Source organism: Blennius ocellaris (assembly GCF_963422515.1).
Source record: "Blennius ocellaris genome assembly, chromosome: 11".
Lineage (NCBI taxonomy): Eukaryota > Metazoa > Chordata > Actinopteri > Blenniiformes > Blenniidae > Blennius > Blennius ocellaris.
The window spans coordinates 1,910,119-1,936,684 of NC_137660.1; the positions used below are offsets into that span (position 1 = coordinate 1,910,119).

The 26,566-nt window shown below is 44.5% G+C and overlaps 1 protein-coding gene across 2 annotated transcripts in view; it reads right to left on the reverse strand.

The window, feature by feature from the left end:
• Positions 1-5,740: 5,740 nt before the first annotated feature.
• Positions 5,741-26,566, reverse strand: part of LOC308136644 (zinc finger protein 609-like) — a 50,028-nt gene continuing 29,202 nt past the window's right edge. The window contains exons 2-9 of one of the 2 annotated variants that reach the window (XM_080505083.1): positions 25,158-26,009; positions 23,378-23,606; positions 22,484-22,571; positions 9,535-11,686; positions 9,060-9,441; positions 7,709-8,035; positions 7,245-7,323; positions 5,741-6,379 (exon numbers count right to left, since the gene is read on the reverse strand). In XM_080505083.1, the coding sequence (XP_080361209.1) occupies positions 7,250-7,323; positions 7,709-8,035; positions 9,060-9,441; positions 9,535-11,686; positions 22,484-22,571; positions 23,378-23,606; positions 25,158-25,889 (3,984 nt within the window). In that variant the 5' untranslated portion in view covers positions 25,890-26,009 and the 3' untranslated portion in view covers positions 5,741-6,379; positions 7,245-7,249. Of the gene's footprint in view, positions 6,380-7,244; positions 7,324-7,708; positions 8,036-9,059; positions 9,442-9,528; positions 11,687-22,483; positions 22,572-23,377; positions 23,607-25,157; positions 26,010-26,566 lie in introns of both variants that reach the window. The other variant, XM_080505082.1, reaches the window with a different exon arrangement.

Genomic DNA, 26,566 nt, shown 5'->3' on the forward strand with positions numbered 1-26,566 from the left:
ACAAACAAAGTTCAAACGAGAACAGATGAACCTAAACTTACCTCAGACAGTGACAAACCTCCTGAAGATCTCAGCACCAAAACCACTTTCTAAAATCGTTTCAATCCTGTCATGTTCAAATACCACAATATCCCTTCCCACCTCCAAATGGGAAGAAGATCTAAACATTAACATAGAACCAGCGCTTTGGTCACAAATCTGTAGAAATACATTCAAAATGAGCAACAACACCAATATACAGCTTATACAATACAAGGTCCTACACAGAGTTCATTACACCGGACCAAGGATGTTCAAAATGGGTCTCACTTCCTCTAACATATGTTCAAACTGCACAGCTAATCTCCCTGATAACTACCTACATGCACTCTGGCAGTGTACACCAGTCCAAACATTCTGGCAAAACATCTGTGAAGACTGATCATTATGCCATTCCAGTCTCACCTGCACTTTGCCTGTTAGGTGATCTGACAGAAATTAAAAGAGAGAAAAATGAATCCTTTACACTCCTGGTCTCCTGAAGCGTCGCGATCCTCATGAACTGGAAATCCAAAAGTAATCTGAATGTAAAGTTATTTATAAACTTGCTCCTAGACCACATCACATTGGAGAGAATTTCTGCTTGTAGGAAAAATCATTTGGCACAATTTGAGTTGACGTGGTCCCCAATAATTAAATACACCATGTAGCCCTGTGGGGGGGGGGGGGGGGGGGGGGGGGGTGCCGCCTTGGGGCTCTTGGGGCCATCTGTGGCTGGGGCGTTGTGGCTTGGGTGGTTGGATGCCATCACCCCCCCTGCAGTCTGGGGGGGTGATGGCATCTATCCTGGGGAGTGGCGGCCTGGCCTGGGGGGTGCTAGGGAGGTTGTGTGGGGGAGGGTCTGCTCTGGGCGGGGGGTGGTTCTGCTGGGGTGGGGTGGGGGTGCTGGGCGTCGGGCCCCGGCCGGGCTGCCGGGCCAGGGTGGGCGGGTGTGGGGCTTCGGGGCCTTGGGGGCTGGGTGCCCTCCCGTTCCTGGTGGGGGTGCCCGCTGCGGCGCCGGGGGTGGGTCCTCCCTCCGCCCACCTCCCCCCGCTGGGGTAGGGTTGGCCCCTGCTGCTGTGCTCCGGGTCTGGCTCGCTCCTGGATCGGGGGGGTGGGGGACAGTGGGGCTCCGGGTTTGGATGGACAGCTGACTGGAGGTGACCCCCAGGGCCGTTTATATGGGAGAGGGTCCGGGGATGTGTGTGTGTGTGGGTGTGTGTAAGTGTCTGTGTGTGGGTGGGGGGGTGGGAGGGGTCTACGCTCCCTAGCCGCTGGCCTCCAGCCGGGCTCGTGCTGGGCCATGCGGGTCTTAGACTCTGCTCTTCGGCCGTCGGGTGAGGTGGGGGGGCTTCCTGTCCGGGTCCTCTTGTGGTGCCTTGTCGGAGTGGGTGTTGGTCCTCGTGTTCCAGGCCGGCCACTTGGGGTGGGGTGGGGCGGTGCGGGGGGTCCAGCTGGGCTAAGTCTTAGCGACGGGGGGACCTTCTCCCTCTCAGCCCCTCCTCCCTTAGCTCACCTTACCTCATTCAACAATAGGGGCCAGTGGACGGGGCCTAGGGCGGGGGGTCCAGGCCACTTAACTGTGGTTTGCCCCTCCCCCGACTTTGCACTGCCCACAATTTTAACTACACTTAGTCACGCAGGGTCTTGAGGGGATCAGCTGGCTTTCAGGGTTCTGGTCGAACGCCCGGGCCCCCCCCCCCCCCGCTACCCCTCAATTTTAAACCGCACCTTAGACACACACATTGCACCACCTCTTCAAAACACAAATACACATCTCTACACGCATCCAACACCCGTCAGGGTGGAAGGGGGGGCATTGGGGCTCCCCCCACCACCTCCCGCTGTGGTCCCACCGTGTTCCGCGGTGAGTGTAGCTGGAGTACGGGGGGCACGCTCACTCGGGCGTGGCACTCCTTCACAGAAAAGACAGAAAAGACTGAAAACATGTTTTTATATATATATATATATATATATATATATATATATATATATATATATATTTTTTTTTTTATATATACACACACACACACACACACACACACACACACACACACACACACACACACACACACACACACACACACACACACACACACACACACACACACACACACACACACACACACACACACAGCTACACACTTTGGAAGGGCCTGCTGCTGTCAGTCAGCCTGTCCTGGGACGGCTCGGCCCTCCCTCCACCATGTTCACTTCAGTTTAACATGGTTTAATTTCACACACACAGGAAGCGTCTCTTACATATGATGAGAAATGGCTAATATAAACTTTAATTACTATAAAGTTGTATATACTGTATATACAGCATCTATCTGGGATAAAAACACAGCAGCCAGCACGTTGTATACATCCATTAATACAGAATGATATGATTACTGGTGCAGTTCAATGTCGGCACATTCTTAATTCCTAACACACCAAAAGTTACTGGAGAAAGTTTTCACAAGACAAGAAATGACACTTAATACACCAAAACAAAGCACGAGGATAGAAAGAGCAACTTAAACTTTCATTGCTCCTAACTTAACCACAAAACTCCTCCTCCTCTCATTAACACTGATAAACTACTGCTTCTTATTAGAGCAGATTGATCGTTTCTATATAGACAACAAGGCAAATCTTTACCTGATGAGAAGACAATCCTCCGCTCTGTTGAGATACGAAAGGCTGGAAAAAAGAAACCATAAATGTGCGTCTTTTCCACGAATGGCTTCTGTGTTTCGTCATTTCCGTCACATAACTCCAGAAATGTAATTCCCTATGTTTTCGGTACACATCACTTCCTGTATGTCGCTTTTGTGAACGTCACTTCCGGTGTATGAATTTGCGTCATTTCTGGTCATGCTTCCACCTTGCACCATTTCAAGATGGCAGCGACCAGTAAACGACTATGGCGGCACCCGCAACACCGCCATCTTGGATTTCCATTGATGGAATCCACTGACATCTCTTGCACGAATTGGGAAGAAAATAGGGGCCGCGATCGGCGTCAAGCATCTTACCATGCTATCATCGGTGTTCAGATGAGAATAATGTGAGAAATCGCCGCGAGAAATGGTACCGCCCTGCGGTGGCATGAACTGTTGGCGATACCAAGTGATTTTTGCCGAAACAATGTCAAAATATCACTCAAAAAAACCCACTAGCCCATTCGGACAAGCTGGGTAGATGATTCACTTGCCCGAGGAAAGCTTTTACTTGCCCCGGACGTTCGGGTAAGCCTTAATGTCGAGCTGTGACTGACCTGTACTGTCTCGTGTCACATCTAACTGATCAGCTGGTCTCTCAATGCGATCGACCACATTTGTACGACACGACGATCGGGCGAAGGAGAGCCCGCATGTCACGATGGGATGTTTGCAGCCGGATAAACGAACTCAAGAGTACGCAAGTCACGACTCTTGAACGTTTATGTGAAATTGGAACCATCTTGGAGAAGTTTAAAAACTCTGCTGGAATGCTAAAAAAAAAAAATTGGGGGGCCACAATTTGAAGCAGCATGAAGACCAGAGACAGTCGAGGTCGAAAGATAAAGCTGAATCGCCTGAATGAAAACAAATCTGATCTACATTTCGGATTCCCAAACACCCAGTCGTCGAGGCTGGTGTTTTGTCTTCAACTCTCCTGGATGTGAGCATGGAAAGAAGGCTCCGCTCCACCCTTTCCCTGATACTTTGGCCCACTGGAATTCACCAGTACCTTTGCTGCACCCCCCCTCCCCATCCCTGATATGTTGGCCCACTGGAATTCACCAGTACCTTTGCTACACCCCCCCTCCCCAACTCCAAGCAGAGGCTGTGGGGGGAGAAATGGCTGCACGCCTGTTGGGCTGCCCGCCGAGACACCTCCTCCAAGCGGCGGGCTGCAAAACTACCCTTCCTATGACCAAAGTGCCTTGTCTTGAGATATGTTGTTGAGATATGTTGTAAACTGTCTTTGCTCATGCTTCAATGTGCCTGAGGTAGATTTTTTTCCTAATTACAGACTGTGCTCCTCAGAGCACAGTATGTAAACTGTCTTTTTTTCCTCCTCTCCTCACCTCTTGTCCTTCTTTCTTACTTTCTATGTAATTTCATTGTGTCTGTTACAATGACAATAAATGCAATTCTATTAAATTCAATACAAAAAAAAAATCAATATGCGTCTCTGGTATTGTTCAGGGGGCTGGTCCAAATGTGGAGGTGGGCCGTGTCTGGCCCGTGGGCTGGAGCACCAGCATGTTCAGTTTAACCGGTTTCCTGGTGTGGACGGCCTCAAGTCCTCTTCCAGACTTCTTCAGAGTCAATGTCATCCACAGGATTGTGCTGTGACATACTGAAGCACAAACTGGGCTGCAGGGCAGTGTTCCAACACAAAGAACACTGAGACAACTCATGACTTGTAAAAGAAAGCTGAGGGTAAAGGTGATGGAGTGGTCAAGCATGTTTCCAAAACTAAACTCTATTAAGCGTCTGTAGGGCCACCTCACATGGAAGTAGAGCCTGCTCTCCAACATCCACCAGCTCCATGATGTGGGCATGTAGTAGTGGAACAGGATTCCAGTGGAAATCTGTGAAGCTCCAATGAACTCCAGGCCCAACGAGATTAAGACAGTGCTGAAAAAATAATGGTGGCGACAAAATATTGACTTTGAATATTGACCACAAATTTTGGTCAAAACATTTGAACATTTTCACTTTGGGTGAATCACCTTCGTTGCCAGGGGTTGAGACATGTTGAGTTATATTGAGGTGAAAGTAATTTTATACCGTCATACAAGCCTGTACACAGACAACTTCACATTGTATCAAAATGTCATCTGTTCAGTGTTGTCCCATAAACCAAAAAAAATTTAATCAATTATATTTATAAATATAGTTTCACTTTCTGAAATTACTGATGAAATATTGAAATTTATCAGAGTATTCAAATTTTTGCCGATGTACCTGTCAAGGGGTACTGGAGCCCAACTGTAACTACATACAACAAAACAGAGTTTAATAGTTTAATTGTACGTTAGCAGATTTTTCCTGAACATCTTGTACAATCTCCACTTAAAAAAACCAACACACACTCACAGGTTTGACAAAACCCTAAAACATCCACACACATCTGAAGTTTGTCAAACACTTCACACCACAGGTCAAACGCAAATGAACTGGAAGCCACTTCAGTAGAAAACAATATTTTTTAATGCAAATGTATTTATGGAGATGTCTTTTTTTACTCTAAATATTGTGTAATTGCATAAAATTTGAAACGGCAGTTGAGTTCTTTTCCTCATCTTGAAATAACCAAATAGGTACTCTCTCCTGGATTTTCCTCCTTCTTCTGCAGTCATCTTATATCTCAAAATACTTTTTCAGCATGGAAATATCGTGGAAAACAAACTTAACAGTGATCTACACTGGTCGGGATGCACTGGTATAAATATATAGATCAAGTGCTTCTTAAAAGTTGTAGACCATCTGAAAAAAGTGACTTAAACTCTAAGAAAAAAAGGAAATTGATATTAGTGCGGAAAAAATAAATGCCTGCATTGCATTTTGATTGAATTTGTCCCACTAGTAGAAATAAAGATTATCTTGTAGTTTGGATCACATCAGTCTAAATGTGGTTCATGCAGACCGTAATACAGAATTTGAGGATATTGAACACAGGCTTGTTTCACTGGAATAAAAGAAGAGTCAGAGTTGGAGCGCTGTTCCACCAGCTACAGGTTTAATATCTGCTCAACAACGGTAAAAAACAGAGGCAGAGGCTACCAGACAAAAAGAAGAGTAAGAAATCCAACATCATAAAACAGGCTCTTTAAAATAATTCATTTGTACAGTATTTACACACACACACACACACACACACACACACACACACACACACACACACACACACACACACACACACACACACACACACACACACACACACACACACACACACACACACACACACACACACAGTACATTACAGCTACACACTTTGGAAGGGCCTGTCCTGGGACGGCTCGGCCCTCCCTCCACCATGTTCACTTCAGTTTGCCTAAAGCTGAGACACATCCAGGTGGAGGTGTGACCATGAGCCTAAGTGCCGCTTATCTCAGAGGTCAGTGTGGAGTTCAGTCTCGGGGAGGGGGGTAAAATGTCAGGGGGGCATAAAAAACCCCCCAAAACAATAATAACCCCCTGCCCCAGCTCAGCAACAGCAGTAACAACTGTCATCAAGCTTCTCAAGGCTCAGGGGCATCCAGACAGAGGTATCAAATGTACACATAACACCATTGAACTGATGTTTAACACAGAAAATCTTCCTCATGTGATCCAGTCACATGACGGAGACGTGGAGGTGAGCGGACCAGGTGTGCCTGCCGGAGAGAGAGAGAGAGAGAGAGAGAGAGAGACACCACATGATTGTAGGTGCTGGCAGTGAACTCACCAGACCACAATAACTTCGCACATTTTAAATGTAACACGGCCAATAACCTCAGAATTGGAATAATATAATCTTAAGTCAGAGTTTCTTGGAAAAAATAAATAAACATTTCCCGCTGTTTGTGTGGTTTTCTTATTAAATATAAGTGTTGTGAGTGCAATAATTGAATCTGAACATTATGCTCAGAAATTATTTTTTACCATTTCATTACACTATTGATTTCATTAAATTTGCCAATTTCAACTTCTTTTATCATCTCCAGCCACCTGTTTGTGTTGTTCAATTAGCACACAAAAATCCTCATTTGCAGACATGAACATGAAACAACTCGTATTTCTAAATGCTGAGACAAGCAGATGAAGTTTCCACTGTTGACCACAAGATGCTGCTCCTGAGCTGTGATTTCACAATAGATACCCTCAGTAAACAACAAAGGTAAAACATCAGAATGTATTTGCTTACTCTTCCATATTGTGAGTGTTTCATGTCTCCAGGTCCATTTTGACCCAGGTAAAGACTTGTATGACTAATATGATGAAAATTAATAGATTATTAATCTTAAGATGTACTTTACAGAGCAGGGACAATGCCGTTTTTCGGCTTTTACAACACTCATATGTGATATATGAATATTATGTTTTGGGTCACGTTTGGGAAAGGCATCAGATTTCAGGGTTTGGGTTAGGGTTAGAATAGAAAATGGAAGCAGAAGGTTTTGGACATTTGTGAAGCTGCTGGCTTCACTCTGAGTGATGGGGTTTGTATGAAGAAAATTCAATAAAGGTTTGATTTCTTACCTGTCTCACCTCCGCGCGGGTGGGTACATGGATGGAGCTGATGCCTGCTGGCTGGCTACGATGGCAGAGGAGGAGAGACCTGGGGGGGGGGGGGGGGGGGTAATCTCATTTTCAAAGATCTTGTTTGAACTATTTAGATCAACAGGTGAGCAAAAGGGCTGATACATCCTACTTGGTGGCACTCATATCATTCTAAAACTCAGTTATATAATCCCTGGTCGTGCTGTATTAAAGTCTGGTTCCAGCTGGTACACATGGTGTAATTTAAGGGCATTGGGTGGCACACAAACCAATAGGAAACCAACTTCAAGACCTGGCTGGAAATATGATCATGTTGAGTGTTGCGATCAGGAGATGACTTATAATAAATGCTTTACAAGGTGTGTTTTATGCTGCAGTTTTTTCATTTTTTAAACATGATTTGTTATTAAAATGTTGCACTTCGGGGCGAGAGTGAATCTCACCTGAGGCGTAGGAGAGGTCGTACTGTCCTGACAGTAAGGGGTACCCCAGGTGGTGGTGAGAAGACAGGATGCGTTGGGAGGGGGAGGACCGTGGCCGGTCGCCTTCCCTCTCCCGGTCTCGATCCCGTTCATGCGGCGGCTTATTGTCTTGGATGGATGGCGACTTGCTCTTGTACTGGCTGGCGTGTTGCTGCAGCAGGTCCAGAGCTTTAGCCTCGCCGGGGGGCTTCACAGTCGGACTGGACCTAGAGGGTTTCTCTCCGTCCTCCCCCACGGGAACCTTCCCTCCGTACGGGTTAAAAGAGTAACCGGGCGGGAGATACGAGGCTGAAGAGAAGCGGTTCACCAAGTTAGAGGGTCATAGTTTGGACATGAAGCCGGCACATTTAACACACACATTAGCTTGAACACATTATATTGAATGAGAATCAGACATGTCAACACTAAAGAAAAGTTGAATTCTACCGTGTTCTCCAACCTCACCCAAATCATTCGCTCACGATTTATACGATCATTTTGGAACTACTGACTGTGATGACTGACTCGTTAGGTACATGGAAAATGTCACTATTGAAGTTACAATCAGTGACTTCTTTTAAAAGCTGGAGTGTGTCTTTTCATTAATGCCCATGGATTTTTGTCTTGTTTGAAAGAACATGACAGAGGGGCATTCAACACCTCCTGCAGTCTTTTTTACCTATAAAGAAATGTGCCATTAACAGGAAGAAAACATATGAATTACACTGGTGGAGTGTATACTGTATGAAAGTATCAATATAGTAAAAATATGGCAATTGTCTGTTCCTGATCAGACTCTGAACAAGGAGAAAGTTTCAACAGATTGGTACTCGATTAGTTGAGATCAGGTCATGTTTGGAAGTCATAAACAGCCAAAGTGCAAAGCATTATGGGATCGAGTCACTGTCAGAATTGTGTTTTTTCTTACTGTGCGTTTGTTACATTAATTGGTCTCATCTGATTCACTTTTAACAGCTGCTGTTAGGTTTCCCATCAATCTTATGGTTAGTTATTTATGTCCTTCATTTTTGTGACTCACTCCTGTTGCCAGTGGTGTGCATACAACTTCCATCGCAACATTTTCACTCACATTCACAACAATGGCAACTGCAACTTAACCTTAGGATTGGAAGATATGTTATTCAGAAAAGAAAGGAGTTGAACGAGTTCATGAATCCATTCGTCTTCAGGTCGTGGTATTGCAGCAAATCCAGTTTAATATCACTATAAACACACTACGAGTATTTAAAGCAATAGATTTCACCCCAGAGTGGGTTCAGCTTTGTGTCTGAGATGTTTCTGTCGGTATTTGAAACAAGTACGGTTCTCATACCTGGATAATTCTGCATCATGACAGAAGGGATGCCTCTGTAGCCTGGGTGGCCCGGCTCGTAGCCCTGGCTGTAGGCATAAGGTCCATGCATGTAGGGCATGTAACCCTGGTGCTGGCCCAGAGATGAGGAGAATTGCATGTGAGATGGCCGCGGCTCCTTCCCTCCCCCTCTGTGCTCCTCCGGCTGCATGCGGCTCTCGACCCCCTCTTTGGCCTCCTCTTTCTGAAGGCCCTCCTTTGGCCGTGCCCTGTCCTCCTTCCCTTTCTTCTCCTGTTCCCGCTCCCTCTCCCTCTCGTCTTTCCACCGGTCCTCCTCCTGGAGTTTGGGGACCTCCGAGTATTTGCTGGGGTAGACATAGGGCCACAGGCGCGAGTCCGCCTCCTGCGGGAGAAGAAACGTAGAGTAGAAACCCAACTATACACAGACTGTACACACATGCACACACACGGACAGTTGAGATAAACACACAGTTACCCGTCGGTACCACATGGTCGGGTCTACACCTGCAGGCCGACCTGAATCCAGCCCCGACTTCATCTCCTCCTTCCCATGATGCCCGGTTTCACTCAGCTTGATCTTCAGACCCTCAGGGTGTGAGGTGGGTGAGGCCTTAGCCTCCTCTCCCTTTGCCATGATGACAGACTTAGTGTGTTCTGAACCTGCTGAGGGCTCTTTAGGCTTGACTGGGTTCAGTCCTCCTTTTGCCCCCAGGTCGGTGAGGCTGGGGGCTCTGGACAGAGTGGGTGGTACAGTCGCTTTCTGCTTCCACTCCTCTTTCCCAGCAGACTCTCTCTCTTTGCCCTCCACCTTCTTGTCTGCCTGCCGCTGCCTCTCTTCATACTGCTGGCGGTATGCAGGGTTGGAGGCCAATAAGTGGGCATGGTAGGCCTGGTCCGGGGAGTACGAGTAGGGGGGCATGTAGTACTGATTGTAATAAATAGGCTGGGAGTACATATTGGAGTGCTGCTGGATGACTGATGGCTGCTGAGGGCCTTGTTCCGCCTTCCTCTCCTCCTGAGGCTCCATCTTCACTTTACCCTCCTCTCCCATCTCCAGCTCCTCCTCCTTCTTCACCTTCACCTGCGCTCCCTCTATGTGGGGCGCCGCTGCAGGTGCTACACCAGGGCTGGGGTTGGGGAAGCTGGGGGAGTAGTAAGAGTCATAGTTGGGGTAGTATGGTGATTCCTTACTGGGAGCCTGAGGGGGGAACAATGCCTTTTTCACTCCTTCTCGTGGTCCCTGGTCTGGCTCCGCCTTGACCTTCACCACCTCGGCTTTGCCCTCGCCATCCTCCCCCGCATCAGAAATGTCTGAGTAGGCAGGGCTACTGGTCTTAACTGACATGTTGTCAGCGCCATTCTGGTTGAGGTGGAGAGGGCCTCCTTCCATCCTGCTGGCCACGCCGATGGATGGGCTTGGTGCATTGTCTGAGAAGCTGTACACCTTGTCTGCTTCTGCTTTAATGCTGGCTAACCTGCTCTGGTGAGCTTCCGTGGAGCCATTGAGCAAAGCATCTGATAACTCAGAGTAGGGGCTCTTACCCTCTTCTGGCCTCCCCGCCTTGGCAATGGCCTTGGGACTGTCCCCTTCCTTCCCGCCTTCCTTCTTTTTCTTGTCTTTCTTTTTCTTCTCCTTGGCCAGGGGGGGGCTGGAGGCGGGGTCATTGAGTGGAGGGTTTTTGGATTGAATGCTCTTCAGTTGGGGGCTCTTGGGTACTGACTGCACCATTGAGCCCAGTGCCGGGGAGGACACCTGCAGGGAGTGGGGTGAGGGAACTCTGGGTGTGGCGTGGGTTCCGGGACGGGCTGATTTCAAGCTTTTCTGTGCCAGTTTGTCAGATTTGCCCCCAGACCCTGATTTCTTGGCTTTTCTGTCATCCATTCCATCATTGCTGGCCTCATCAGTCAGACACCCTCCCTCCTCGCCGCCATCTGTAACCTCGGGGTCAGCCTCCACTGACTTCTTCTTTCCCTTAGATGCCAACTTGCCTGGTGAAGGGGAGGGGGCATCGAAACCACGACCTTTGGGCGTAGTGGAACGGGCCGGGGAGATGGCAGCACCATTGCAGTAGTTGGGGTCGAGATGGAGTGCGAGTTCATCGCCATATTCACTGTCCCCATCCTGGTCCAAACGAATATCGTGGTCATTGTGGGCACGAGCCTGGTGGTACTTAAGTCCATTGATATGCTTGTACTTTTTGTTGCAGTTGGGATGGGGGCAATCGATGAGCACAGGGGAGGGGCAGGTCCGATCCAGGTGTGTAGGGGCATGGGGGTCCGTCTTTCCTCCGGGACCAGGAGCCCCAGTACTGGTTGAATTTGTTCTCATGCGCTTTGAGGCTTTGGTGTCCTCGGAGCTGGAGGTAGGCTCCATGTCTGAGGCGGGCTTGGTCTTCCTCTTGGCTGAGGATGGGCTGGCCTGTACATCCTCTGCATAGCTGGCTGTCTGGCTGCCTCGTCGGCCTTTGCTGTTGGTGGCAGCACCTCGCGTCTTGCTGCTGTTGCCACCCTTGTTGTCCGAGGAGTTGCTGTTGTCGTTCAGTGGCGTGTTGCCGCTTGGACGTATCCTCTTACCTCGCCCGCGGCCACTCCGCATTTCCACATCGCTAGTGGGAGACTCACAGAACCTGAAAACACAAAAAGGATTTAGAGATGAGGATCTTTATTTCATAAAAAAAAAAAAAAAAACATGACAGACACCATATTCCATGTTAACTCTTTTTGCCATTGTTTGGTCCGGCATCCACAGTTCACTCACACCCCCCCCCCCCCCCCCCCCCCCAAGTTGCAGCACTGCTCTCTAGCACCAGGGGAATCCAAGGCCTCCATCACCAGCCGGAACCTCTGAGGCGAACCCCGCTCTGACTGGCCAGGCTATCCCGAGCACAGTGGGATGTCAGGAACATGACGCGCAGGGATAAAAGTGTGCACCCAGAAGAACTAAATTCACTCCAAGACAGATTTGCGTCTAAGCCATGTTCTTTCCTCTCCAGCCGTGCAGTTTATTGTGCCTGCTAACCTGAAGCCCACTTTGGTCACTGCACTCACTGAGAACTTGATAATATTTATTTATTTATCTGTATAAACCACTGTATGAGTTGCTGGCACCAGCATTCTGCATACAATCGCCTGATTATCAAAATAACTTCATAAAATGAGCTGGAGACCCTTTTTTTTAATCGTTCAAGCATGAATAAAGACACTAATACTGAAAGTCGCGCCTGCCTCACGCCCCCCTGACACCCGTGTCCCGGTGCCCAAGTCTGGCCACCGGGACGCTGGACTCAAACCCAGGAATCATGGACAAATTACCACAGCTCACAGCACCGCGCACCGCCCCACAAATGATATTGAACAACCGTAAACAGCTAACAGTAAGAGCTTTTGTCTGGGCACTGTTAGATTAGCCTGAAGCTAATATGCAATGTGTCATTAAGTTAGCAGCAGCACCAAGCTGCAACATCTGTTTGTGTACGTGGGTGAATGCGATGTTCACGTGCAATCCTGTCCGAAACCCCATTTTCCACCCCAGACATCAGACATCCGATTTAACTTCCCGAAGCTAACTTTGATCCCTGTGTGGAGAACCGAATTTCAGACCCAAGACCTCACCAGAACTGTTCTCCTCTCCTCTTTCCTCTCACTTTCATTAACCCGTCACGTGTGGCCGCCGTGCACTCGTGGTATCTAATCTCGGTTAAATATTAACAACTTAAATAAACCCTTTTTACAAACGAGACTGAAATTTTGGTTTTAGCCATTTCTAGTTTAGCTGGTGGTGCCCCATTTAATTATTATTTGATTTGAATTAATAAATAACCAATCTATTCAAATGAATCATTTTTCATTCATAAATAATTTTTGATAATTCATTAATTATAAAGTAATTACTCAATTACTTTAGGAGTTGTTAGAGTAAATTAGCGTCTACTTCCATTAATAATTAACATTTTTCATCACTTCATCATAAATCACTTACATTCAGTAATCTATTATTGACAGTAATTGTAATGCTAATAACCAACCATAAATCCCAACACCATTAAAAATAACAGTGAAAAGTATATGTGGCAGTTGGGCATGCCACTGCTGGGTTCCCCCACAGAAATGCAGTCAGAGCTTTCGAACACCATAACATCTTTAATTAAAGTAAACTCACACCATAAAGTCTGCACACCGCACATATTTTGTTGAAAAAGCAAACCCTCTCTGGGAGGTTAGGGTACTAGCCTTGCATGCTAACTAGCATGCTAGGCTAGTACCCGTTATCTACCTGAAAAATCACACAGGTTACTCCTCAGGTGCTCCTGAGCTGAAATCTGGTCTTATCTCACATGCTAATCTGCTAAGCTAACTCGCCTAGAATTAGCATTAAACAGCATTACAAAGCTGTTGCTCCTCCTCCCCCTCCTTCCTTTCTGCTCCTCCTCCTCCCCTCCTGCTCCTCTGCTCCCCCCCCCTGCTGCTCTCTTCTCCACCTCCTCCTCCTCCTGCTCTGTTGTGCTTCACCTCTTCCTCCTCCTATTTTCTGCTCCTCCTCAGACATATCTGCATATCGAAAGACTAAGGTTATTTTTGAATCCAAGATTTAAGCAGTGTTTACTGATGAAACATTTTGCACAAAATAAAGAAAACCTGTAAAAAAAATGTTTTAAACCTCCTTGTCTCTTGCAGCTGGTTTTGGCCCATGGGCCTTATAGGCGCAGTTCCACTGCACTTTCTGTCCCAAAGCGTTGCGGGGTGGGACGGGTTTTGGCGCAGTTGTGGATGGTAAGGAAAGAACCCATTACCGCTGGGTATGATTTTCCGCTACCCCTCTGTTGAGGTACCCAGCACGGTGGAATGGGTCTGTGAGGAGGAGTGACGGCGGCGCCATCTGCTGATTGGTCGTGACGATCGCTCGTCTCGGTTTGCCTGCAATATTTCATTGGCCATAAATTGGCCATTGTGGTTTACATGCGCCGCTTTGCGCTAACTGGTTGAGTTGTTAGCTGGGCTTATTGAAACGTAGGCGCGCGCCACAACATCACGGTCTTTTAACAAGGTTGTTAAAAGACAGCCGTGTTGCGTCGCTCTTTTCAGAAACAGGAGGAAATTCAGCAGGAGCTGGACACTGTTGTTCACAAACTTAACCTGAGTCACAAGTGAAACTTAACTACACGTGATGTCAAACTCGTCATCTACCCTGTGCGCTGGGCTCCGACCCTCTATGGGGATTTACAGGATCGTTACATTACGTCAAGGAGCACGCATGGAAGTGAACCCAGAGTGTAGTATGGAGGCAAACGTGTATCACCCCTGGCCTGAATATTGTCATCTGGTCCAGACCAAGTATTTTGGCCATCTAAGTGTCCCTTCAGCTTGACATTTCCCAGGAAAATCTGCCCGTTGTCCTTGTCAGGCAGTCAGTTCCCTCATCATGGGGTGTTAACAGTTAAACTTGTGTCCATGCAAAAATAGAGGCGTGTGTGTGCGTTTGTGTGAGATCCCTCTCAACTTGCCACGAGCTCTGCACTGTCTGTGTGTGTGTGTTTTAGAAATTGCCCATCATAGATCACAAATCAGAACATTCTATTATTTATTCCACTATGAACATGAAAATACACCAAACCATGTGTCCAGTATCAGAACTACATGTATCAGGTTTGCAGGAAAGAAAAACAGGTGAAGATCGGTCCAGTATTCAGCGAGTTATGATTGATTAAAGTCTCTTGATACTTGATTGCTCTGTCAAGCAGATTAGACTGAGCGAACTGGGCCAAGATGGCGGCACCACTGCTTGTCGCGCTCAATGCAGCGTCATAGAGAAGTCTACTTCTACTGCTCTAATTTAATACTGAGGTGGAAGTGTGTTTGCAATGCACTGCCCCCTGCAGTTTGGAAGTGGGAGCCACGTGCAGTATAAATGGCACACGTTTCTCCTCACGTCGAAGTTCTGCACATCATGCCCGTGTGTCCAGCATGCCCATGTGTGTGTGTGCGTGTGGGAGAGGGGGGGGGGGGTGTGTGGTCGCCGTTAAAGTGTTTTTTGGTGGCGGTTGTAATGTTCGTAGATGGCGCTAGAGAGCACATTTTGACATTTGAGTGCCCATTTTTGGCACAATTTTGTACATTTTCTCATAACGTTATTCAGTGTTAATGAGCATTTGGTGAGCATGTGAGTATGTTTAGGGGGTCAAATGTACTCTCCTACAGAGGTTGAGGGGCTTTTTGGGGTGAAAATATATGACGCCAAAAAGAAGTCATTCGCTGAAAAGACGCACATTTATGGTTTCTGTTTTCCAGCCTTTCGTATGTCAACAGAAGGAGGATTGTTTTGTCATAAGGTAAAGATTTGCCTTGTTGTCTATATAGAAACGATCAATCTGCTCTGATAAGAAGCAGTAGTTTATCAGTGTTAATGAGAGTAGGAGGAGTTTTGTGGTTAAGTTAGGAGCAATGAAAGTTTAAGTTGCTCTTTCTATCCTCCTTCCTTGTTTTGGTGTATTAAGTGTCATTTCTTGTCTTGTGAAAACTTTCTCCAGTAACTTTTGGTGTGTTAGGAATTAAGAATGTGCTGACATTGAACTGCACCAGTAATCATATCATTCTGTATTAATGGATGTATACAACGAGTTTGCTGCTGTGTTTTTATCCCAGATAGATGCTGTATATATATATATATATTCACTTTGTGTCACCATGTGTCTTTATGTGTCAAATTACATTACTATTCATCCTTGGTTACTAAAATGTGACTAATAATTAATTTATTATAATCAGGCATCTTAATAGGAATCTATCTGGGATGAAAGTTTTTATCAGCACATTCACATGAGAAAATTATTAAAGGTTATGAGAGACATTTTAAATCAAATGCATAACATAATTCAACATTTAGATGTTTGTCAATAAAGTTAAATGTTTATGTCTGTGTCACACATATAGAGAACTGAAATTGCATTTCTCTTCACATCTGCATTTAAAAAAGAATTCCACACACTAACAATAGAAATAATTGACATATATACAGGCTATGAATATAATAAGTTAAGAGAAGTATAAAAATATAAATAATGTAAACACTGCAGTGAAATCAACACAGTAAAGTGAACAGAAAGTTATAACAAACATAAATGATGATGATTGACTTGTTCTTTTTTCAGAGGCAATCTTCTATTTTAAATAAAATTAAACAAAAATAATGTGAATACATCTCTTGTTTTGCAGGATTTTTTTTTATCTAGACACAGAAATGCTGGAATGGATGCAGTGCAAACTTTGCAAAGGCTGCTGCATGTTGGTTGTGCCTTAAAATCCCACAAACATCTGGAGGAGTCATCCAGCTGTGGATGTGACACCACGAATGAGAGCACAAGGTACTACAACAATAGTTTGTACAATTATTCAATAGATGTGTGTCGTATGGCAGAAATGACTGAACCACTTGGTGAGATATTTATTCTGCACTCTGTGTTGAAGTTGTGTCTTTATATGAGGTCACTACATTCATAAAGGTTTAATCATCAACAGGAGTTTGATGATCACATTGTCAAAGTAAAATATCAACTGATTCTGCATCTTGTCTACAGTTGGTGATTAATATTGTTTAAATCACAGAAACAATAATTCCCAGACAGTTTTGACTTTAATGAAAGTGGAACTTTTCTTTTCATTGGTTTCCACAAGGTGTTTTTCTCTGCAGGATCATTGAGGCTGTTGAAGGAGGAGGAAGATCCTTAGTGTTTTCCAGAGAGCAGATCAAGGTGAGTGAAACAAACTGTGCTGTTAGTGGTTCTAATATCTGTTCTCTCTTCTCTCTTTGCTCTTTGGCTTCAGAGCTTCATGATGACCTCATGGACTGGAGGGTCGTTCAGACAGAATGAACCTGTGGAAGATGTCGTCTGCATCCCCTGCCCTCCAGCAGCTCGTCATCATGAAGACGTTGTTTCAGTGACCCGCAGGTAATAAAAATCTCCACAATCAAGTTTGACAGTTTTTACATAACATAAGCTTGATTTGTTTACTGTTATTCCTCTGTATTGTAACAGATGTTGGAGCTACTGGAAGAGATGGAGGAGGTGACAGGAACCAAGAAGACCTGAGACTCATCGGTTATGTTTTTGATGTTGTACTTCCAGAAGTAAGACGATCAATCGACTGGGGGATGCTAAAGAAGTAGAGTGGCCAATAGTTTGTCTTTTGAAACCATCTACATGCACCTTGTCAGTGTTTTTCAGATCATCATCAACATCCTGATGGGCTCAGGTCACACAAGACTGGAGGCCCAGGTCCTCATAGCCAGTGGAGAACGTTCTAGCTCTCTCACTGGAGAACCAACCTAACGTTCTAACTCTCTCACTGGAGAACCAGCCTACATGATGAACAAGAATCTGAATGCATCTGGTGATGTGTAGTAATCTGATTACTTCCTATTTTCACCTGGTGATGGTGTAGTAATCTGATTACTTCCTATTTTCACCTGGTGATGGTGTAGTAATCTGATTACTTCCTATTTTCACCTGGTGATGGTGTAGTAATCTCATAACTTCCTGTTTTCACCTGATAGTAGAGTGTAGCTGCACTGCTGCTGCTCATTACGTCTCATCTATTGGAATCTTTACCTTTACTTTTGGTTCTCAGAGTTCTGGTTTACTGGAGGTTCTAGGTTTTCTAAAAGTAGAATGGAGGCGGAGCTTTCAGAGTGGATCTCTCTCTTATCTATCTATCTGTCTGTCCTCTCCTCTGTCCTCTCTTCCGTCCTCTCACCCCAACAGGTCAGCAGAAAAGACGCCACCTCTAACTCTGGTTTCTGCAAAGGTTTCTTCCTGTTAGAGGGACTTTTCATTTCCACACTTGCTCATATGAGTTTTCTCTATCAAAGTCACCTGTGCTTGTGTATAAAATAAAGAACAATGACATGATTCATGGATGTTTTATTCTTTTAAAGTTGTCAGAGGTACTTTTTGAAGGTTTGTCATGGACATTTACTCCTTTCTTGCTGAAGTAACTACAATTACTCTCCATTCTTGTAGTTTGCTTTGCTTAATGCACCACATTGTCACTGCATGAATGAATGAATGAAGTAGGCAGATCAGTTTAGTACAGTGCTTCTCAAATGGTGGGGCGAGCCCCCCTGGGGGGGCGTGGTGGGGTGTCAGGGGGGGCGTGAGGCAGGCGCGACTTTCAGTATTATTGTCTTTATTCATGCTTGAACGATAAAAAAGGGCCTCCAGCTCATTTTATTAATTTATTTTTATAATCAGGCGATTGTATGCAGAATGCTGGTGCAGCAACTCATACAGTGGTTTATACAGATAAATAAATAAATATGATCAAGTTCTCAATGGTAGTACAATTCGGGGGGGGGGGGGCTGAAACATTTTTTGTCCTCTAGGGGGGGCGTGACAGAAAATAATTGAGAACCACTGGTTTAGTAGGTGAACTCTCCAGATGTGGTTCCAGCTGCAGTGTCTTGCTGAAATAGGTTCAGAGAGAGTTGGACAACTTGGTCCATCATGTCCACAGCAAGTGTCTCCAGAATAAAGGTTTGATCCACAGAGAAGAGTAAATGTACTGCAGTATTTAGAATAGAGAAGAGTAAATGTACTGCAGTATTTAGAACAGAGAAGAGTAAATGTACTGCAGTATTTAGAATAGAGAAGAGTAAATGTACTGCAGTATTTAGAATAGAGAAGAGTAAATGTACTACAGTATTTAGAATAGAGAAGAGTAAATGTACTGCAGTATTTAGAATAGAGAAGAGTAAATGTACTGCAGTATTTAGAATAGAGAAGAGTAAATGTACTGCAGTATTTAGAATAGAGAAGAGTAAATGTACTGCAGTATTTAGAATAGAGAAGAGTAAATGTACTGCAGTATTTAGAATAGAGAAGAGTAAATGTACTGCAGTATTTAGAATAGAGAAGAGTAAATGTACTGCAGTATTTAGAATAGAGAAGAGTAAATGTACTGCAGTATTTAGAACAGAGAAGAGTAAATGTACTGCAGTATTTAGAACAGAGAAGAGTAAATGTACTGCAGTATTTAGAATAGAGAAGAGTAAATGTACTGCAGTATTTAGAATAGAGAAGAGTAAATGTACTGCAGTATTTAGAACAGAGAAGAGTAAATGTACTGCAGTATTTAGAATAGAGAAGAGTAAATGTACTGCAGTATTTAGAATAGAGAAGAGTAAATGTACTGCAGTATTTAGAATAGAGAAGAGTAAATGTACTGCAGTATTTAGAACAGAGAAGAGTAAATGTACTACAGTATTTAGAATAGAGAAGAGTAAATGTACTGCAGTATTTAGAATAGAGAAGAGTAAATGTACTACAGTATTTAGAATAGAGAAGAGTAAATGTACTGCAGTATTTAGAATAGAGAAGAGTAAATGTACTGCAGTATTTAGAATAGAGAAGAAGGGTAGATGAGACACTATGTTGTCCTGAAGGTAAGGAAACATGACAAATAGAATGAAAGCTGATTCAGGATGTCTGAAATAATTCTGCCTCATTTCATTGTCAATAATTCCTCACCAGTAAGATTATTGCCTCAAATAGCAACGTTTAATTTCTTTTCAGAAATGTTTGTAGTTATTCCACCTGAGCCTGGAGATCAGAGGCTGTTTTTATGATGAGACATTGAAATGAATTGTTCAAAATTTGATTCCATCCTCTTCTACATTTGTAAAGTTTTCTTTGTTTACGAGAATCAGATCATTTATGTAATTGAAAAGTGATTCAGCATTTTCTTAAGAAAATGACTACAGGTTGATAAAGAAACTCAAAACCTTCATTATAATTTTTGTTCAAAGCATTTTTTTTCCTAGGCTGTGTTTGTATACATTGAATATGGAATATGATATATATATATATATATATATATATATATAAAATATCATTATATCTACCTGGATGTTCCTCCAGTGTTCTTGTGCTTCTTCAAACTGAACATGATCCATGAAACCGTGACGTAACTGAAGCAGTGACGTCACTTGTCCTTTTAAATATGGCGGCGACCACAAACACGTATGGCGGCGGCCACAAACAAGTATGTCGACAACCACAAACAAGTATGTCGACAACCACAAACAAGTATGTCGACAACCACAAACTAGTATGTCGGCGCCCGTACGCCACCATTGTGATACCGCACTGGCGAGGTTTGAGTTTTGGGAGTAGTATGGCGCTGACCGTGAGCAATAATGGCGGCGTCCGCAAACAAGTATGTCGGTGTCCACAAACAAGCATGTCAGCGGCCGTATGCTGCCATTTTTATACCGCACTGGCGAGGTTTCAGTTCTTGAGGAGCACGGTTGCATTGCGGATCATGTACTCTTGCCTCCCACCGACAGTGACGCTGTGATTGTGCGTCGGAACAAAACATATTGCATGTAGTACTGCCTCCCACCAACAGTGGCGCTGGGGTGGTGATTCGGATCAAAATGGCCAAACAAGATGGCGGCGGTCGTCCGGAAGCGGAAAAATTGTCGGCCATTTTGGATTCCCCACCGATGGCTTCTCCAAATTGCGGACTTCCTGTCGGATTTAGGTTTGGGGTATTGCGTGAATTTTAGGTCTTGATGAGATGAACAATTGAGTTTTGGTTTGATCTCTCTACGACATTCCTACAGGCCGTGGCGGCCGTTTATATTTCTCTAGGTGGCGCTAAAGAGATATTTTAGCACCCTGGGGGTTAATTTTGACATGTTCCTAATTCCACGGCCAGTCTTTATGAGCCTGCCAAATAAAATTCTACATTTTTGCTTCTCTCCAATTAAATTCATGTTTTGTTCTAATCATAGCAACTATTCCTTTGTGGATCATGTGCCAGAAAGTAATTACTTTTGGGCGGGCCCAAAGTAAGTGAAAGTGGTTGGCTTCCTGCACTCCACAGTTCCTCCAACAACTAGAAGAGCCAGTTTGAGAACTTTGGACCGGAGTGAAAAAGAATCTGTTCAAACTTCTCCAGACAACGTCGACACTATAGACATACTCTAGTAGATCGTTCACTATATAGACTAGAGGCTCTACACATATAGTGAAGGATCGATTAGCGTATGTCTATGCAGTAAGCGCATTGGAGCAGGCATTCACTACACAAAATAGATTGACAACAGAGCTAATTTATTAATAGTCCCTCATTAGTCCTCCTACAGGAAATGTCTTCACCAGACCTTGTGGCTGTGAGGTGAGAGGCTCAATGTAGATTCAGGACTTGGTGAGTGGAACGTGTATCATCATATCACATCAGATCTACAGTCCTTATTCTGTTGTTTCCCATTGGAACTGATATGGACACAATCACATCACCTTCAGATTGTCTGAATCTGTGACATAGTTACATCAACATTCCCCCCAAATCTGTTCGGCCTGAAACTCCAACGCTCCTGCACACTCTCCCATACTCTTCTTCTTTAAAAAAGTCTTCAACTACCGCTGAACAGTGTGATATGTCAGAAAATATTTCTGTACGTCCATCGCCGTGTTGAGCCTAGCTGCTGTAACCTGTTACTCTTGTGACGTCTCAGCAAGATGGACACGGTTGAGAAAGGTCTCTCTGAAGCAATCGAAAATCCTGACTTGAGTTCACTCGTTTTTCATAGTTTCTTTTACTTGCAGATGATGGCAGTATGACAAAAACTTTTTATAATGAAAATACTTTTATTTTGTATTGTTTTTTCAAAAACGTTTCAGTGTCATAAGCTCTTTAATCATCAAATGGACAAAAACAAGCATCCACTATTTAAAAGCCTTTAATACAGTCCAGAGTTGATGAAGTCACGTCTGTGGCGATTCCCCCCTGTATACAGGTCACCGAATATATCCACTTATATCACACAGGAAGTAAGTGCACCTCTTATTTAGCAACAGACAAGTCCAGGGTAAAGTTCAAGCATGCTTTATTATCCCATAAGGGAAACATCTTGTGCAGCAGGTTCAGGATGGGTTCAAAACCCTCCACCTTAGTCCAACAGAGCAGAAAATAAGTGGATAATTGAGAAGACTCTTTCAGCTTGAGATGCAATCACCAGAACTTGCACATATTGTATATCTATTATTTTCAATAAGTCTGAATTGGCCACTTAAAAATCCAAGATTATCACCTCTTTTTAAAGATGTCTACCAATTAGAAACATCCAACATTAAGACGTTGATCAAAATATAATTTGATTGCTAGGATAGCTTCACAGGGGTTGGAGCCAATCTGAGCTTACATGCTGAAAAGAGCCATGTAAACTGGAGACAGGGCCAGCAGGACACAAGACTCACCAACACAAATATATGGAGAACATTGAAACTCCACACAGAAAAGTCTTGGGTGTTTTATTGAGTGATGTACAAACGAAATAGGCTCTTGAATCACAAACACACATACTGTAGAATTTACTCTATATGTGGTGCAGATAGCCTCCATCGGTGTGTGGGGTCTTTATTTACCTTGGGGGGGCCCAGTCATGTCTTGTACAGTCCAGCAGAGTTCCCACGTACGTCTTGTTCCTCCAGGTGACGTTCACGACCAGCATTCCTGCAGAAACATACGGCAGAGGATGCTCTGACCTTTACATTGCTCAAATCCCATATGTTTATCAGTGAGGATTTAACTTTTGAGAAGAAGCAGAAGAAATAGCAGAAAAAGCAGCAGAAGATGAGGGGAGATAAGGGACTAACAGTTCTTTAAGATATGATGGGGCCTGATTGTTAAGAGCTTTATAAGTTATAAGGATTATAAATTCTATTCTAGGTTTAACAGGGAGCCAATGAAGAGAGGTTGGTATTGGAGTGATGTGATCTCTTATGCTGGTCCTTGTCAAGATTCTTGCTGCAGCATTTTGAATTAATTGAAGACCTTTTCAGCAGTTATTTGGACACCCCGATAATATGGCGTTACAGTAGTCTACTCTCGTTTTTCAGCATCACTCTGAGTCAGCAAACATGCGCAAACAAACCAGAACCAACCATATCCAATCAGCAAGCAGGTTTGGCAATGGGCAAATTAAAAAGTGCCCCAAGCCACAGACATTAAACAACATTGATAGGTTTGATTTCATGTCAGTCACTTACAGTTCAGGTCCCATTGTTAGTTTATTTGCATAAATATATTGGACATTATTATATTTGATAAATGTATTCAATGTTTTTTAATTCTCCTGGGTCCAAGGGGGTGTGGCGCCCTGGCACACTTCATTGGCCAGCCACCAATGATCAATAGTATCAAATGCAGCACTGAGATCTAACAGGACAGAACAGGTCCCCTTTATGAAATAAATAATGGAGAAAACATGTGTTGGTGTGTCCCATCTGTTACGTCCACAGAGTGGCTGTTGTTCTCACCGTCCTCAGTCTCCTGCCACACAATGCCCTCCAGGTTAACGCTGGTGCCTGGCTCACAGGGCCCCAGACACTCCGGCTCGGTCGCTAGCACAGCGTCAGCCGTGTTGACGGCCACTGACCGTGTACGGACCATGATTTGTTCACAGGGGGATGAGATGTCACTGCTGTTGATGATGGGGCTAAGGAGGTGGAGAGGAGGAGGAGCGGGGGTGGAGACTGGAGATTCCATCTGGGGGAAGGAGCAGAGGACAACAGTCATTTTCAAACTATCAGCAGAAACACACAGGAGAGTGTGTTGATCCATAGAAACAAGCCCAAGTTTGGAAACTTGTGAGAGACGGGACAAAAGCAGACAAACTGTTCCTGTGAAATTGAAAAAGGTGAAAAATGGACTTAAAGCACAGCAGCCTGAGCTGAGAAAGACAGAAGGTTCTGGAAGAGCAGCTGCTCGATCAGGATTACCAGCAATTACATCTGGACATCACTGTAGCTTTGATCAGTTAATAAGAACAAAGCATCATGAGTTTAAACATATCTGGGTAACTTTGGCTTAACTATATTATTATCATATCACAACCATATATTTCTGACAAGATATGATAGCAGCAATTCGTTTGTTTCAGAAACATCCAAATAATATAGGGTGCGGCAAGCAGCTATACGTGTACAGTGACTTCTCAGCTCCACCACCATATTAACAGATGTTCAATATTTTGTCAGACAAGCTTCATTGTTGAAAACCACATTTGGAGAGTTGGTTTGGGCTTCATCCATATCTTAGCCTTAGTTCAACCATCGATAAAGAGTGAGTGGCTGTGTGGCTACAAAAACCAGACATCTGAGAATTTTGTTGAAATCATTGTATTGGTGATCATTGATCCAACTACCTTCCACACTGCTTTGATTCAGCATAACATCACGGTGATGAAGTCGATCCCAGCTAACAATGGGTAGTAACTGGCTGCACACACACACACACACACACACACACACACACACACACACACACACACACACACACACACACACACACACACACACACACACACACACACACACACACACACACACACACACACACACACACACACACACACACACACACACACACACACACACACACACACACACACAGACAGACAGACAGACAGACAGACAGACAGACAGACAGACAGACAGACAGACAGACAGACAGACAGACAGACAGACAGACAGACAGAGACTACAGGAGAGGAAGGGGAAAGCGAGAAAGCGGAGAAATTAATATTTTACCTGCAAGTCTTTCCTCCAGTTTTCACGGTTTGCCAACATGGCAGCCTGTTGCTTTGCTGCAGAATTACTTCTGTGGTCATTAAATTCGGCTTTATAAAGAAAAGCTAATGATTTTCACTTTCTCAATCAGCACTCAGGTAACGTAAAGTTGGTTTAAAGTGAAACTTTCTGCCTTAATATTATTCCGCTCTGTAGTCACGGTGCTACGACCAGAGACACTGCACATGAGGCTGCTCCAGTAAGGGAGGGAAAAAACTAAAACGGAAGTAAACAAAACTACATTAATTACGCAATTTTGTTTTTTAAAACCGAATTAAATGTTTCAAAACAATTAATTAAATTAACGTGTTATTTTTGACAGCACTAGTTAAAATACACCTGAAAGTGATGTTTATCACACTGGAGCACTACAAGTTAGTCCTCATTGAAAGAAAAATCCAAAATCCATGAACTCCAGACAAATCTGATCTCAAATCTATAGATTCAGGTCAATGATCTTCTCACGTACCTTTTCCCCGCTGACAACTTTGTTCAGGTTTCGACAGTCAGAGCTGTTCACCTCTTCCATCTCCGTTGTCATGGTTACAGCCTCGCAAGTTCCTGTCGAGTCAAGTGCCATATTTCCAAGCTGCTCCATTGAGGTTAAGTCTGGGTTTTGCTGGCCCTCAAATGGGCTGCTGCGAGGGGCCCCTGAAGGCAGGATTGGAGCCCCAGTCTCTTTCTCATTGTTCACTGCTCCGGGGGCCACAACCTCAATTTTCTCCTTTTTTGATTTCCCAGAAATCCCGTCTTTGTCCTTTTTTATTGGAGGGAGTATTCGTGAAGGTTTACTCGACTTGTCTGTCCCCTTCATTGGGGTTGAGATGGGGTTCTGTGGGGGCAGGTCCACAGGAACACGACATTGAACCTCCTTTTTAGATCCACCTGAGACGAGGGCTTTAACACTCTCCTTAGAGTTTTTACTTCGCTTGGATTTGGATTTGCTCTCTTTGCCCTGTGTGGTGGCTACGGGACTAACAAACTTAATATTGTCAGGTAAAGCAGCCACAGCGCTGGGAGGTGCAGCCATGGTCCCTCCCTCCTTGCAGCTTGACATCTCGAGTTTGTCCTTCTCCAAGTCAGCGTCTAGGTCAATGATCAGATTGCCAACACCTATATCCCACTCATCACCGCTGTCATACGTGTCCACTGCGTTGGAGTCCACACCTTTCCCGCCTGCAGTGCTGCTGCTGAGGGACATCTTAGTAGGAGTGTCCCGGAGCGCCGCAGGAGGGCCACAGGAGGGCCGTGCTCCTCCCTGCCACAGGACACCTCCTCAGGGCTGGACCCCACCTGTTCTCCCTGCTCCCCACATCGCCACCTGAACAGAGAACAAACTTGAAATTAGAACAAAAGAACGGTAACTGCTAACAGTTTTACGTAAGAGTGGCCAGTGCCATGCAAAAAACATTTGCTGACAGATCAACAAGATACATCTATGATTTTATGAACAGAAGAAATAAAACCACACAATACCCTTCCTCTCAGAGGGAAACTGTGGCAAACTGTCTAGCTCATGGAGAAAACCCAAATCATCCCTTCACGAGAACGGAACCTGCAACCTGCTGGTACCTGGTGTGATGTTCTGACAATTATATCGCCACACCAAGAGAAGATGGCTACTGTCAAAAGTGGAAATCAAACTAGGACTGCATGATCTTAGTTAAACATGCTTTGCAATATGACATGCTTTGAATACATATACATGCTAGTGGCTCTATCAGGGTTCCTACAGGTTTCTACAAATTAAATTTAAGACCTTTTTAAGACTACCTAGAACAAAATGCAATGCCCATTTCAGAGCATATTTGAAAGTTGGCAAAAAATTGGTTTCCAATGTTCACCAATGTTACTTTCTTTGCAGCTTGGACATTTCGC